The following is a 17,116-nucleotide window of genomic DNA, read 5'->3' on the forward strand; positions in this document are numbered from 1 at the left end:
GTGTGTGTGTGTGTGTGTGTGTGTGTTTGTGAGAGAGAGAGAGAGAGAGAGAGAGAGAGATGTGGGAGTTTACAGTGTGATGTTAATGGATGGAGCTGTGAGAATGTGTATTTGTGTGTGTGCATTTGTGTCATTGGACTTTCTGTATGTGTGTAATTTGAGCAATGAAGTCTTTTGTAAATAAGAGAAGTGGAGAAAAGTATTTGTATTGCTTTGACTGTTTGAATAAAAGTTAGAATTATTGGCAACTGTAAAGCCCCTTTCATAAAAAAAAAAAAAAAAGTGAAATTAATAAGCCCTTAGGCTGAAGGATGCCACTTCACTCCTGAATCTCTAGACATGGGACAGGACAGGAGTTATACGAGAAATAAATGGGAAAACAAAGTAACTTGTGCTACTTATTTGAAAAAGTACCTCTCCTGTAAATTTAAAAGTAATGTGTTACTTTAATAGTTATTATTACATAAGCCATGTCACTTGTAATGTGTTACGCCCAACACTGGCTCTCATTCAAACTACTTCTCAGTCATTGCCTTCAGCGAGTATGACAACAATAGAGAAACAAATCCAAAGCCCAGGCAAGTTAGACAATTTAGGAATCCCGTCCATATAGGCGGAAAAGAAGGACGTATGGTCAACCTATTATAAAACAAACCCTTGTAAATAAAACAGAAGAATTCAGTCCAAAGCTATAGTTTCATTCTTTTTAATATTATTGTAGTTACATTTTTTTTTGTTTTTGTTACATTTCTGATCAGCATAATCATAATTAATTAGTAAAACAGCATTTTAATAAAATTATAATCTAGTATAATCATGTGCTTTGGTATGCTGTAAAGAATGTTTGGTTTCTTGCACAGACTGATTGTTTCTCTTCATAAGACCTCACTATATTAATTTTGTGTTGTCTGTCTTCCAGTGTCATCTGGTTCCAGCTATTTTCCTTACCATATTATTTTAATGTATCATCTTAATTGTAAGCACATTGGTTTGTATAGCTAACAGTTTCACTGCTTACTGCACTTTTATATTCTTCTCGTTATTTCCCTACAGCAGCTAATGAATCGTAAGTCTCGCACCTTCACAGCTTACTTCCACGTTGAAAAATAAAGTGGATATGGTTTTTATGAATCTTAAAGTGACAGTAGGTGTGAACTTGCATTTTATGAATCATCAAAGACCATGTTTTCAGCTAAAAATACTGTTCTGAAAAAAATTCTGTATTGTTTTACTGAAGAAAAAAGTATGAGATGCACTAAAGGTGAGTGAATTTACTCAAACTTTTGGGGTAAAGTATGCCTTTAAAGTGGACTTTTATTTCAAACAATACCCCAAAAAATAAGTAAATATAACCTAAAATTCAAAGTACACTACAAATGCAGATTCAATGCAATTCAACGGTTCTGATGATGATAAGAGTGTAATTGAGCTACTCTGCTCAGTTTAAAGCATTTTATCATCCTTAAATCTCTAGACTTCTCTAGAATTTTATGTAGAAAATGCCTCCTTATTGCATAATTGTTGCATGGTTTATCTTTGGAAACAAATCGTGTGATAAGCAGCATTCACATCTGGACTGTAGAGAGCTAAAGCTATGACTGCATGCATACTAAATAGAAAAGTCTAGTCAACTAGTGCACATTCTCTGTCAAATAGTGCAGACAAATAATTACTTCTTGATGGACTTGAGGAGCAACAGTGTGTGACACGTTGCAGAAAACTGACACAAGCTTTCCCTCTCCACATACAGGTCCCATATGTGTCAAACGCAAAAGCCGTTTACAGCGTGTCTCTGGTTTAACTGCCGGCACCTGTGCCTGTAGCCTACAGATGCAGGGCTAGTACAGCTCCACTGAAGCAGTCTGAAAACACGTGGGTGTGTGCGCGTGTCTGTGTGCGTTATAGTGTGTCGAGCGGTGCGTTTCACAGCACACCTGGAAGCCAAAGACCGGCCTGCTGTTCTAATAGTCGTGGAATAAATTCCACCTTCATACTGCTTCGTTAAACATCATAAGCTTTCGCACTTGATTGGGTAGCATTAAAAAAGGACAGGGGAAAAAATGACATCTGGAAAGCCTAATCATCTAGTCAAAATAATTTTAGTCAGTCTTTTCATTGGAAATTACATCAGGAACTAAATTTGGTCACATCTTTCCAAAAGATTTTGCTGTCGTGAAAGGACGGAAAAACAGAGTCCGTCAGCTCTGAGGCAATGCTTAACATCATAAAGTCATGTACCAAATAATAACGTGCATGACCACAGCGGAGCAGGAGTGGGCGGTTCCCATTCGTTCTCTATGAGAGCTAATCAGCAAATGATGTGAGGGATTGTGGGATTGACAGTGGAGCGTAAAGCGAGTGAGAACGTCAAAAAGTTAAGAAATGCTAAACTTCAGGCGATGTATTGGTGTTATTGCAAACTACAGATATGGGTTGAATTTAATTCAGTACAAAATGTCTATTAAAATGACAAACTGATGGCTAATTGTAATTTAAAAAATTACTACAATTCTAATCAACTGGGTTTCCAGACACTAAATGATGTCATTTCTAAATGAATTAAAATATATCAGTTTAAATGTATTCTACTTAAATATATTTAAGTAGAACTTGAGTGATTCTTAGTGTCATAATTACTTCTATTGTCTTTGAAATTTATGAGCATTTATAAGCATTTATGGTAAACTAAAATATATTTTAATATAATTTCTACTTAAATGTGTATGGTGTATGTTTAAATCTATGCCACAAATGTTACAAATTGGCACGTTTCAAAATTTGCGTGATTCCCACTACTCTCATGCATGTGCTTGATGACTTCAGTTTAAAGAATAAGGTAAAAAGTCACAGTAACTGCTCCAGACGAGATCTTCTGGGTGACAGGAGGTCGGACCGTTTCATTCTGACTAACAACTGTAACAGTCCAACGGTTTTTGCACACGGTGGCTTGGATGACAGTTTCAGAGTGTGTTTTGAGGTTACCGTCTCACACAGGCGAGCTTGTTCGCTTTAGATTTGACTAAACCGTGCCTCACCCATGACTAAAGAGACATCTCTGGATTCTGCCAGCCTAGAAGGCTCTCTAAACAAACGGCCCATCGTATTAAATAAAACGGCAAACATCAGAGCGTTCACAGCGCTTCACCTCTGAGGAAAAAAGTTCAAGAGGTCATTTTTTTCCAGTAGACGTTGTTTGTGATGGTGCAATGTGCTCAGGCCAAGCTGGAGGCTTTCAGTGAGTGGCTCTAGCAACAAACATCAGCAAATCCCATCAAACCCGACCCGGCCCGATCCCCCCGGGGGCCTGAGGCTTGGGAAAAGGACGGCCGTGGCTGAGCCCTCGCGCCCTCGTACCCTTGTGGCCTTGTGTCCCGTTTGGGGAGGTGTCAAGCGATAGTTGGTGCCACTGCTGGATCCATCCCAACACACACACACATGCACGTACAGATGGCGCATGTCGCCGCTTTTTCTGGCATTTTGAAAAGCAGGGAGGCTGATGTCTAACACTGGGAGGAATGTTCTCATTCTGAATAAACATTCAAAAAAATGTCCTGGACAAAAAAATCCAGAGCATGCAGTCACCTCCTCCATCCAACGTCACACACACAAATAAACACACACACACACACACACGCACTGAATGTGGCAGAGAAAACATTGTTCTCTGGGGGACGATGGGGACATTGACCCCCAAAGAGATGCTTTTACCAGATGCCTTGCAGTTTCCTCCTCCTCAAATCTGAAGTGTGTGTTTGCGCACATGCACTTTTCCCAGTCACACACACACACAAAGATCTGCTTTACGCCAAGCAGGCCTCAACTTTACATTGTGTCAAGAGTGTATTGACATCATTCTGAGTCATGCGTTTTTTTTAAATATTCTGTTTCTATTCTGTTTTCTTTTTATTTATTATATAATAATAAAAAATAAAAATAAATCCAAATTACGTGTACTGTGTTAAGCTAACTGAGACTTGTCAAAGCACTTGCATATCATTGCTCTTTTGTTGATTTTGATTGTTTCTTTTCTCCTCATTTGTAAGTCACTTTGGATAAAAGCATCTGCTAAATGACTAAATGTAAATATAAATACATAAAGAATACATACATTCATAATTCCTATAATTTCAACAAAACAATGTTTACTTAAAAAGTGTTTTTATAATCTAAAAAGGTAATATTTGATTATATTGATAATAATAATAATGTGTTTTTACTTTTATTTACATTTAATTGTACAAATGCTTATGATCAACAAATGGATTTGTAGTAATAATAATAATAATTATTATCACTATTATTATAGTTGTGGTTGTTGTTGATGTTGCTGCTGCTTTTTGTTTTTGTTTATTTTATTTATGTTTACTAAATTGTATAATATATACAAAGGTAAATGTTGGAAAAATATATAATAAAATGTCAGTGATGAATGTTCAAGCATCATTAAGTATAAATCAGAAGATATACATGAAGAAGCTCATCCCATCACACACACACACACACACACACACCGAGCAGCTTCTGTCTCACCGCTGGGGCTGTAGTCGGGTCCGTTGGGCACCTCCTGCAGGGGGACGTGCTGGCCGTACAGGGGTCTGAGTGGAGCTGGGTTTTGTGGATGACACACGGCAGGAGGCTGCACATGAGGAGCCACAGTCACCGTCATCCCACCACTCGTCCTCTACAGAAACAACACAACACAGACTACTGAAGCCAAAGCTGGGATGATGGTTATACCTGGGAAAGTCACAGAGATGGCTGGATGATTTGCAATGCACTTTACACGCAGAATAGCGATAGAAATGTATATCTAAACCCTTTTTGTGTCAAAGGTCTTTGGTGTTTCAAGGGGTTTCATTCATGACCGCTTACCATCGGTGAACAGCAAAGATTTTTACATATGAAATTCCCTGTGTGGCCCGAGGCAGCTCCAGTTTCTGTTGAAGCAAAGCGCTTGGGAAGCAATTTTACTCTTTTGATCTCGGTGGAATTCTGACGTCTGGCCAGGAGAAGGGGAAATCAGACAGTCAGAAAAAAACTATTTAAAAATGAAAGTGAGACACTAGCAGAGAACTCTGCTGAGTCAACTGGTTCCTTAACAGGGTCATAACACCATTTATTGTTTCTGATTTCCATGAAGCTCTCAGAATTTTTGTAAAGGCTTGCACCAAAATAGTCATAATTTAGTTCATTTATTCAATTTTATTTAATTTTATTTTATAAATTGTATGTCAGTTCTGCCTTTAGGATATGCAAAAAAAAGAAAAAAAAGCTAACATTTTGTTTGTTTTGCTAGTATGCCATGCTCTTTTATCTCAGAGAAAAGATCGTTTTCCAAACTTTATAACTAAAGAACCATGCCCACAACCAAACAAACGGACGCTTCTTTATAGGGTACAGTGTTCACATTAAAATGTCAATCAGTATTGTGGAATCAGAGGTCATAGGTCGAATATGTTTAGCAGAAAGAAAACTGATCCAGGATCAGCCCTGACCCTTTAATACCCTCAAAAATAAGATCCGGTAAACACACAGAAGCATTAGCCACTCAATCTCCCCAATCCTTCTCTGCGATCTGCGTCTAAGAGGCCAACAGATCCACAAACAGTTCTTCATCTGCAGGATGTTTTCAGAGAACAGCTTCTGAGGGAAAATACCTCTTACAAAACAATTTGTGACAGATAAAGCTCTATTGAAATAGGCAAATCAACTTCCTTTGGTCAAAAGCACATGCCATCACATGTAATTGTGTAGAAGATGTGTGTGTGCAGGACACAGGCATTGTCCTCGGCTTGTTGACAGTCTCGGTCAGCTTCTTGAACACAATGTTTGAGACTGATGAAACAATGCTGTTTTTGTGACCGGAGCGTAGCTGGCCTTCAGTTTGGAGGAGATAGCCGTGCACTCTTGTTTTAGAAACCTGATATGAAATCTCCAGCTGCACGCTTGACTCAGAAATCATGTCCCATTTTCAGTGGGGTTTTGACTGATGTCGTGATGTTCACTGCTGGGTACAGGAACAGGTTAACTGGTATCAGCATATCTAAAGCATCTTTGTGGTGAATAAATCAGCATTAACGCAGGGCGAGCGCATGCGTCTGCTCTAGATTATCTGTCTGAAATGTTATCTGTCTGCAAAAAGGAGAGCTTCTTTCCATTTCGAAGAAGCTGCAAGCTTTCTTTTATATGACTTATCAAGAATAAAGTGTTGAGCATGGCTGGTTGTGGTGCAAATTATAATTTGACGTGTGTGCGCCACAGGTGCCACGGCTGGAGTTCATTTCCAGCAGCTCTCATGCCTTTTGAAGATAATGTAACTGTAGAGTTAAAGTGACATCCTGAGTCCAGCCATTTTTTTTTTTAGTCAAAACAAAAAGCTGATATTTTAATAGCAAACATTATAATTTACACATAATCTGTAAATCCAAAACCAGCACTTTCTAATGTCCATATGGTAAAATATTTGAAGCTGTACCCAAAGCAGAGATTGAGTATGTTTTACAATACAATTGTACTCTTTCTACTTCAAAATGTTATTTGCAATTCAATTACTTGCCGTTTTCTTGTAATTATTTGTGAAATTTAATGTCTGAGTGAAAATTGCTTCTAATTGAATCCCACACCAAATTTAGTGCATGCACAATAATTAGCTTCAAAATGACACAAAAGCAACATAACCAATGTTGTGAACTGAATAAATCAAACAAACAAACAAACAAACAAATAGATAAATAAATGAATCGATTTGTGATATATATTTATCCTATTTTATATTTTATTATATATTTTATAAAACACACCTACATTGCATGTAATGTTAACAAAAAATAATAATAATAATATTAATAATAATAATAATTTGAAAAGTAACTATTTAAATTACAGTTTCACTATTTACTGCCTGACAAAAAAAAAAAAAAAAAAAAATCATAAAAACTTCAAACATTTTCTAAAGCCAACTGTCCAAAATTCAAGACCTAATCATTAATAATCTCATGTTTTAAGAGGCAGTGACTGGATCTTTAATTGGGTTGAACTCAACTGTTAATGAACCATTTTGATTAAAAGAAAACTTCAAAGAGTGATTCATACAGCCACCTGACTACGTCAAGATTTTCCATGAATAACCACAAAGATTTCAATCAGTTCCTTGCACAAAACTAGCAAATTCATTTGCACCACTTTTGTGATACTTTCATGATGCTTTTTGGTCATTTTTGGAGCTTGACAGACCCAGTTCACATTGATTCATTTGGACGTAAACTATTCCTAAATCTGTGCCCCTGCAGACTCAAAGAAAGAGAACGTGTGTCCACTATTAAGAGTCAACAGACAGGCTGTGAACTGACAGAAGCCGCTGTATCTGAGCTCCTGTCTGTCTCCAGGGCTGTTCTTCATGAAGGGAGGCGACCCACTGCCCATCTGATAAACCTGCTGTTGAGTTAAGACTGTGTTATCAGCAGCTTTATAGAGCTGAGCTCACTGGAGGATCGTGCTTAGGCTGGAGTCACGGGGAGCGGAGACGAGAAGTCGAGAGCGATATAGATGATGCTTGAGGGAGAGACGGAGGAAGCTGGGAGGACGGCTGTAGGATTTATGGGGTACAGGAAGGTCCTGTCCCATACAAAGGGCAATGCCACCCCTGAACCCTCAGGGAGCTGGGATATCTGATGAGGAGTGGGAAGTTAGTGGTACAACATCAGGATGTACAAAGAGGAATGATGGGGATTGTAAAGAATGTAATGATTCGGATTCCTTAACAGCTCCATTACCTCTGCTTTGAAAACATTTAAAGCACAAATACACAGAAAACAAGAAATGCAACTTCATTGCCAAATGCATAAGTATTGTAAAAATTGTTAACTTTTTTTTTTTGCAATCTCATAACTGGCCTTCACTCTATTTAACTATAAAGTCTATAGGCCTTACATCAAAAATGATGTAAGTTGCTTTGAAAGCATGCATCTTCCAAATGCATGAAATGTATTGAAATGAACAAAAACATGGTAATATATTTGTTTAATTTGATAAAATAATGCTGATAATGCATGGGAGAATTTAATACGAATTAGCTCATAAAAGTCATTTATTCACAAACTGGATGACACTGGTTAGGTTGTATGTGTTCTGATTTATTTAAAGAAACCGACTCTAAAGAATCATTTGTTTGGTGACTAGACTAGCTGGTTGCATTTTGTTTTTAGATTCACTGAGAAGAATAGACATAAACGTCACTGATTCTGTAATCACTACAACGGTTACTCTAGGTTTATTTATTTATTTATTTATTTTTTACTTAAAAGAACCTGATCATGAGACTCGTTCATTTGGAATTGGACTGCATTGGTCATGTTTTATGTTTTTTGATCCATTTAAATGAACAAATGAATGAGAATAATAAATTCAGGAATAAGACTGTACTGCTATTTTTTTTTTTTTTTTACGTTTATTTATTTATTTATTTTTGCTATTCCCTAATAAGATAGGGAATAAGATAAGAATATATATAGAATATATGTATAATATTTATTATTATTATTATTATTATTATTATTATTAATATTATTATTATTATTATTTTTATTTTTTTTAGAACAAACTGAGAGTTTTGTTCGTGAATTAAACTACAACGGTTCATTTAAAGGAACTGATTCAAAAGAGTCATTTAGTTGGGGATTGGATAACACTTGGTCGCGTAGCATGTTCTAGTTTTTTTAATAAGAAGAATGGATTTGTAAGCATCATTTGTTCTGCAATCACTACACTATTTAATCTGTAAGTTTTCTAATTATTAACTATAACGAGAATAAGACTGCACACGTTGCATTGAAGTTTTATTTATTTATTTATTTTATTATTATTATTTACTCACCAGCTCATTTCAGATTCAATTGGTCAGATATTGAACTACACTGGTTGCACTGTATGTTTTTCTTTATTTTTTTCATGATTTTTGCTGTATTTATTTATTTATGTATTTATTCAGCAGATACTTCATCAGAAACAATAACACCAGGCAATCTTGTTCTTTTGGTCTGTAGTGCTAATGACACAGACAGTTCGCTGGTCTTCTTGAGCGAGCGAGGGGTGGAGGGGATGTTCGGGGGGAGAGATGAGATCAGAGAATGTCTTTTCTTCTTCAGCACATGCAAATGAATGAACCGGGAGGGAAGCCCCCTCCACATAGCCTTTGACCGTAGTGGGAGACAAGCGTCTCGATTTCAAAAGCCACGAGGCCACCTGAGCAGATGAGCAGAACGGTGAGTCCCTGCATCAGGAGGACGGGTCGGGTGACGATTAGCATGCGACCCTTTCCGGCTCAAACACTAACAGCCCTGTCTGTGCATACTGATGCCTGAATCTTTATTAGACACCTTTGATTCGCGCTCACCTGTGCAGAATCCCAATGTGCCCCGAACGACTCCTCGGCAGGACTGTTCAAATGTTCCTTTTTTACAAGCGCCCAACAAACTGCCTTAACCCCTCTGACCTCTAGACAGGGCGGATGGGGGTTAAAAGGAGGTAAATGTTTTTTTCTTTTTCTTTAAGCATTCCCATACTAATTCTTCCCCAGCTTTTGTATTGTGCATTTATTTAAAATGAATCAGGAAAAAAACCCTGTAGCTCGAGTGTGCGAACAGCGTTCTGCATTCAGGCGCAGATCTGGTGTCACCCGTGGGTTCACATCCATTTAATGCCACTGATATCACAGTGATATTCACCTTTGCTTCTGCTCAGACAATAGCAAATGTGTCTGAAACACCTGGATGCAAGAAACCTGAGGTGACGGAGCTGGAATATAATGCATTAAATTAAGCAGATGTTTTGATTGAACTGCAACTGAAGACTTAAAGGGATATTTTATATATATTGAATATATTTTATTTTTATTTAAAGGCATAGTTCACCCCCCAAAAAATGTAATTCTTTCGTTCTTAACAATGTGGGGAACAAAACAGATGCCGGTAGCCATTTACTTCCATTGAGAAAAAATAAATAAATAAATTCCTATGGAAGTCAATGGCTACCGAAAACTGTTTGGTTACCCACAATCTTCAACATATTTTTCTGTCGTGTTTATTTTGTGTTTTTCTTTTGTATGCAGAAGAAATAAACTCATGCAGGTTTTCCAAAAACGTACAATGCATATACTTTTTATAAGTCTTTTGTCCCAAAAGAAGTGGAAATAAATGTTTCTATTAATCAACATTATGCCACAGATGCTGTAAACTGATCTTAAAGTGAAAGTGAATGTCCTCCAACAGATTCTGGGGTTGTGTTTGCTGTAATAACCAGGAGTGTGTGTTCACTTGTCTCTTACACATGGCTAGTGGACGGCTCAGGTCAAACAGGGGTGATTTATGGTGGAAGGTGGAGGTCTTACCATTACACCCAGACAGTCAGGCGGTTGAAGAGCTTGACAGAAGGAAACTGGATCCGAGTAGTAACTCATTCTACGAGCTGGAGCTGCAGCGATGGAGGCCTGCGGACAACACACACACACACACACACACACACACGAGAGGTGAGGACCTCAATCAATCTCACACTGTTTATCCCAGAGACGAGCTGGATTAGAAATAACCTGCCACTCAAAGCTAAAGTTATCATGAGGTGAGGACACAGAGCTGCTTCTATTGCAATGCTGTGTTGCTTAAGTGTGTGTTAATCAACCGGACTGGGTGGTGATCAGATAAATCAAAGAAGAGTCATCGTACGTTTTTACATTTGCATGACTTTAAAAGACTGTGTCATTGTTTACTACTAAGTAAATAAGTATAATCTATAAAAAATAATAAAAAAAAAGTGGTCAGCTGATAAGGCTTCTTCAGGAGATAACGAGACAGCAAGAGAAATAAACACTTTACTGATGAAAAAAAATCAATCAATAAAAGCTAAATGTGGAATGATTCATTTGTGTACTCAATGCAAACCATTAATCATTATGAAATAATGTTAATAAATACTACGTTAGCGTTACACTGAACAAATACAGAGCAATAAAAGTTTCTGGCGTCTGTCTCTTTTACACTCCTCTCTCATTCTGTCGGTGTCTTCTTACTGCCATCCCTCTATCATTGTTTACTAGAGCAGGCATTAGAGAGAGAGAGAGAGAGAGAGAGAGAGAGAGAGAGAGAGAGAGAGAGAGAGAGAGAGAGAGAGAGAGAGAGAGAGCTGGAGCCCAGCTGTGAGGATTCGGTTTCTGGAGCGACTTCATGATGTACACATGGACAAGCTGACCAACAACTCAGGATTCACCTAAAACAGTGTGTGTGTGTGTGTGTGTGTGTGTGTAAGAGACAGAGAGTGAACATCTTGAAGTGTTTAGAGAGAGTGTGGCATCTGATGTTGAGGTGACTGTCACAGATGGATCTTCCTGAGGTTATCACAACACTCTCCTATTCACTTCACTATTCCAAACAGCACCACCACAATTTAAACTAATAGAAAATATTACTAACAATAACAATAGCCTACATCTGCTTTTCTGTTTGTACAAAGTATATACATTAGTCTTTGTATAAAATAATAATAATTATGTTGACATTTTAACCATAATGTAAAACATATTAAAAGTTTTTTTTTTCTTTAGACAGCAAAAAAAGAAGAAAGAAAAGAATAGAAAAGAAAAAAAAAAACAGAAAAAAAAGAAAAGAAGAAAAGTCATATTTGAAGCGATAAAGTTGGAGGACATTCTGAATTCAGCAGGTCGTAAGCAGATCGGTCGCGCGCGCCTGCAGAGTTACGCGCTCTCCGCTACAGCTACAGTCGACGGAGACACAAACAAACTCTGTTCTTACCGTGGTCTGCTGGAGTCGCTGGAGTCTGTCTGTCAGCTGCTGTTTGTACCTGGCTCGTCTTTGGAGAGGAAGGATAAAGATAAAGCGCACTTGCTGGAGTCCCACCCTCTCCAATCACTGCGCCCCTCCAAAACCATTCAGGACTCTCCACATCTAACAAGTGTGCAGCCACACAGACGGGAATACTGACTGATCTCTTTATATGTGTATTTTCAGAATCAAAATGGTTTAAATATGACAGACAACACATATTCAAATGAATTACATTAATGAACGTTTACACTAATATTTGAATCAATTGCAGAAAATAATATCCAAGATGATGATGATGATGGTGTGTTTGTGTGTGTGTGTGGGTGTGTGTGTGTGTTTTAATTTAGTTTATTTTATTAATAAAACATTTTTACTAATTGTTTTACTTTATTTTTGTAACTACTTTAAATGTGTCAAATTTCTACATGTAGTCTTTATATCTTTATTTATTATTAAACTTAACATTTAAACTACTTATTACTTATTTTAATAATAATATATATATATATATATATATATATATATATATATATATATATATATATATATATATATATTTACTGTTTTCTGTTTTTTTTTTTTTTTAAACATTTAGATTTAATGAAAATGTAGGATAAAACTACTAATGTTTATAATAATAATCATTTTTATATATTTATTTATTTATTTCCTTTTTAAATTGCTTCATACATATGTCAAGTTCCTAACAGTAATATTTATATTTATGATGGCTTAAAAAAAAAATTATATATATATATATATATATATATATATATATATATATATATATATATATATATATATATATATATATATATATATATTAAATGGTACTTTTTAAATAACTACTTTTTTATTTTTTATTGTTTTTATTTTATTTTTTATAATAGCATTGATAACAAATTATTGTTGGTATTTGAATTAGATCAAATATTTAATAGAGAGAAAAAAAAAACATTTTCCAATTTATTTGACAAATAAAATATATGAGATAGAGACACATTCTGTATTTCCACACATGAAGTGAGCTGTATCAGTTATTCACTCTAGCTCTTCCTGGACGTGACCGCATTACAAAGGTTGAAGAGGAAGCGGAGCGATTGAGTTTTCCCAGCACTGATTCGCTCCGGCTCTGGAGGAAAATGTCCGTATACAGAGGAAGAGGAAGAGCACGGCCGATGGGGGTCACAATGAGTGGATTTCCTCCGGTCACGTCTGTCCAGCAGGTTACTGGGCCGTGGAGAGGAGGAGAGCATCAGGGAGAGGTTCAGGGAGCGGTTTCTGTTTGGACACGCTGTCCAAGGTCCCTCTTTATGCTGCTGGTGGGAGGAAGGCAGTTTTTGGCCGGAGCGATGATGTGCTGCTGAGTTAGGATGAGTTTTGGATAGAAAGGAGAAGCTATTTATCCTCCGTGGTTCCTAAATACAGCTGCGTGGCTTTGACCAGATGAAAGAAAAATGACGAGGCCTGGGTGGCCATGACCTGTGTTTGTATATTCACGTGTGTATTTGAGAGAGACTCCACCTGTGTGTGACAGAATACAGTGTGAGAGAAAGCCTGGCTTGTGCTCGGTATGATCTGATCTGGCCTTGTTTGAGAAAACAGCATGTTTACTCTGAAGAAGCAGTTGTGTGATCACATCTCTCTGTTCACTATTATAGTTTATAATATTTTACTTTTAATATTTTCTGCTGAAGGTATCAATTTTATTTATATAGGTGTATCAGCTTTAGTTTTAGTTAATTTAGTGATCAGGTTAAACTTAATGAAAATGAAAAATTCTAGAAATGTTTACTTGGCAACTACCTAAATTAAAAAATAAAAAAATGTTAAAACTTTTTAAAATATTTTATTTTGATAGTCATTTTTATTTTTATTTAAAGTAACAAAAGTAATAATTATATCTGAATAAAAATAAAATAAAATATGTTATTTATTTATTAATTTATATATTTATTAATTAGTTTGTTTGTGTTATTTGTTTGTTCATTCGTTTATCAGTTCACTCAGACTTCTTAACGTCCTCTTTATAATAAATGTTTATTTGAATATATATATATATATATATATATATATATATATATATATATATATAAAATAAAATATGCTTACAAGAAAATACTATTTAAGTGTTTTCACTTAAATATAAAACATTTACTTCAATGTGTTACCTGACCTTTCTTTGTAATAAATTGTGAAATTTACTAGCAATTTTTGAATGGAAATGTTTTGTCACCTTTTTTTTTCACTAATAACCCTGGTGAATACACAGCATTATGTCTAAGAAATAATTTTCCAGATGATTATGTTCCTATTTTCTCCCATCAAACTCCAACAGCCCTCTCAAAGCACTTAGTTTTTATCAGCGGGCCGTTCGCATCTCGTCTGAAACACCTTGCGGTGAGTGATAAGCCCTCCGCGGCTCTCATTTGTTTGAATTAGAAAGTGCGTGGTCAAAGATCCTCCGTGCGGGTCCTTGAAAGTAAATCTGGAGGTGCTTTCAAGTCCAAGGTGAGAAGCATGAAGAAGTGGGATGTCATCCTGCTCTGTCTCGGACGGGAATCTCTCTGAAGCCGGGCAAAGCAATCCCAGAGAGCTTAGGAAGGGCCAACACATCAGGGGCAAAGGGGAGCTGCGTGACTTATGGCCATGTGCTGAGAGAAACGGGAGAAAAGACAGATAGGTGGGTAAGACACACCCCTTCTGATGAGCCAAATTGAATAAAAGGCAGTGAATGTGATCCAGATCTTCCCTGTGTGCCCACAATGCTGTTTCGATTAGCATGATGACGGCTTCAAAGGAGAGGCCTTGATGCTCTTCTCCTCTCATCACCTCCTGCACGCTCTTATCACTCCAGCACCTCTCGCTCGCCCCCTCAAACACCCCCCTCTCTCACCCAGATATCTGGATGATTATTCTGTTTTCATTTATTATAGTTTATAATTCGTTGTGGTTGTAAACCTTTATCAATTGAGTAATTAAACTAAAAGTAACAAAAAAAAAAAAACGACAAATTTAAACAAACATTTTAATTTTAACATTTATGTTTTGTTTATTTATTTATTTTTTGTTTATTTCAAGTAACAAAAAAATAATTTCAGTGTTTTAGAATTTTTTATCTATCTGTGACAGAAGTTTTAAAACTAGGAAAATTATGTTAAATAAATAAATATCCATTATATGTTATTGTTATTTTGTCTGTTTTATAACTCAGTCATTATCACCATGCTAAACATTTTTATATGGTTTCCCTAAAATAAAAATAAAAAATAAAAAAAAAATATCATTAAATAAAATAAGATAAAATGTGATAGCAAAACCCATCTCTGCTGCCAGAGACTGTTTGAGGATTAGAAAGGCAATGAATATTTATATTAACATAATTTAATTTTGATCAGATATTATTATTATTATTATTATTATTATTATTATTATTATTGTTATTATTATTATTATTATTACTGTTGTTGTTGTTGTTAATTATTTTTTATTTGATCATCCAGTCATAAATTATATATATATATATATATATATATATATATATATATATATATATATATATATTTTTTTTTTTAGATTATAATACTACTAATAATAGTACTAATAATAACGATGTTAAAAAAAACAAAAAAACGGTAAGTTTATTTTTATTCAAGAACTTTGAAATAATATATGAATTGGTTTCTTTGAATTTTTCTTTCAGTTGTGATTTAATGTCTCACAATTCTTCTTCTTAGAATGGCAAGATAGATAGATAGATAGATAGATAGATAGATAGATAGATAGATAGATAGATAGATAGATAGATAGATAGATAGATAGATAGATAGATAGATAGATAGATAGATAGATAGATAGATAGATAGACAGTGAAAATAATCACAGGAAACTAGTAAAGTTTTCTCATCCCTTTATAACTTTTTTCCTATCCATAGTTGCCTCTCTCACGCTCTCTCTGTACGTCTCTCGCTCTGGTTCTCTTTCTCTCTCATGGTCTGGTCACGCTATACATTAAACAGAGCACTTTTCCTCGCTCTAAACCTTCATCACTCACTCCGTCTGACTGCTTTACTGCTGGTGTCCGTCCTGCTGTCGTCACACTGGATCACACCTCACGCTAAACTGTGGGATAATTGACTTTCAAATTGTTAAACCCAAAGAATACAGCGGACAGACCTTCATTAGCCATCAAATGAAATGATAAATCAGAACATCAAAGCTCTATCATCTTGCAGAGTCTATCTATCCTGACTAGTTTTGCTAATCTCCCAAAGACAGCGCAGGACAGGCGAGTTTAATGAGCTTTTATTAGCATCGTCCCGACTGCTGCAGGTTCTTCTAACGTTTCGAGGAGGGAAAGAGCGAGAGATTGTGTGAGAGAAAGTCCTCCCACTCATCTCTCGCAGGAGATCTCTGCTTGCTTTGATTCACTGCCCGGCTCTTTCCCAAAAGAAACTGCCCCACAGATGTTGCTCCAGCGACTACAAAGAAGGAGGTCTTTATGAAGACCGAGTCTATTTTGGGACGCAGCGTTTCCGAGAGGTACAGGGCCGATCTCTTTTCTGCTGAAGCCTTGTTTTTATTTCTTCCTGAGGTATTTTTAGATAAAAGCTGTGGAAATTATGACAAAAGCGAGCATGTAATGCTTTGTGACAGTATCGACTCTTGATCACCCAAACCCGAGTTTAGAGCGCTAAACAAAAGAGCTGGCAATCACGAGAATGAAAAGAAATGTATGAGGAGATTCTGAAAGTTGGGTGACTTTTGAGAAGCTACGTTCTTTAGCATTAGCCCTTGATATTATCTTTAATTAAGTCCCCAATCCCTTTTATGAGTTGCACAAACAGCCTCTAAATAGGCCTTCTAGGTCACATAAACATGCCTTGGAAAATGTGCAGCTTTCTCCAGATGTTTCAAGTTTCTTGAAGGTTCTAGGGCTTCTGCCCTTCCACGAGGCTTCGCATTGGGCCTAACTAACCTCGGCCACACTCCCCGGTCGACACACATGTGCCGGAACTCATTCTGAGGAGCTTTGTTTGTCCGAGGCGACCTGGGTGTTTGGGAGCAGGGAGTGTCGCTCGGCCGCTGTTGACCACAATCGGATACAGTGTTGCTCCACAGAGGTGTGAAACTTGGCCAACAGTGAGGAAAGGTCAAAGTGACTCAACTCTTATTGAGTCGAGGACCCTCCTGGACTGTGTACAGTGTTGAGAAGACACAGGCTACGTTTACACCACAACGATGTAGTTAACAACTGAAAAGTCTTTCTCTTGCGTTGGTAA

General features: G+C 36.5%; 1 protein-coding gene across 2 annotated transcripts in view; it reads right to left on the reverse strand.

The window, feature by feature from the left end:
* The window catches only part of LOC113118698 (protein c-ets-1-B-like), a 44,843-nt gene extending 32,931 nt beyond the window's left edge, over window positions 1-11,912 (reverse strand). The window contains exons 1-3 of one of the 2 annotated variants that reach the window (XM_026288072.1): window positions 11,802-11,912; window positions 10,385-10,483; window positions 4,531-4,681 (exon numbers count right to left, since the gene is read on the reverse strand). In XM_026288072.1, coding sequence (XP_026143857.1) covers window positions 4,531-4,681; window positions 10,385-10,453 — 220 coding nt within the window. In that variant the 5' untranslated portion in view covers window positions 10,454-10,483; window positions 11,802-11,912. The remainder of the gene's footprint in view (window positions 1-4,530; window positions 4,682-10,384; window positions 10,484-11,801) is intronic. The other variant, XM_026288070.1, reaches the window with a different exon arrangement.
* Window positions 11,913-17,116: the final 5,204 nt, after the last annotated feature.

This window comes from Carassius auratus, chromosome 18 (genome assembly GCF_003368295.1).
Source record: "Carassius auratus strain Wakin chromosome 18, ASM336829v1, whole genome shotgun sequence".
Lineage (NCBI taxonomy): Eukaryota > Metazoa > Chordata > Actinopteri > Cypriniformes > Cyprinidae > Carassius > Carassius auratus.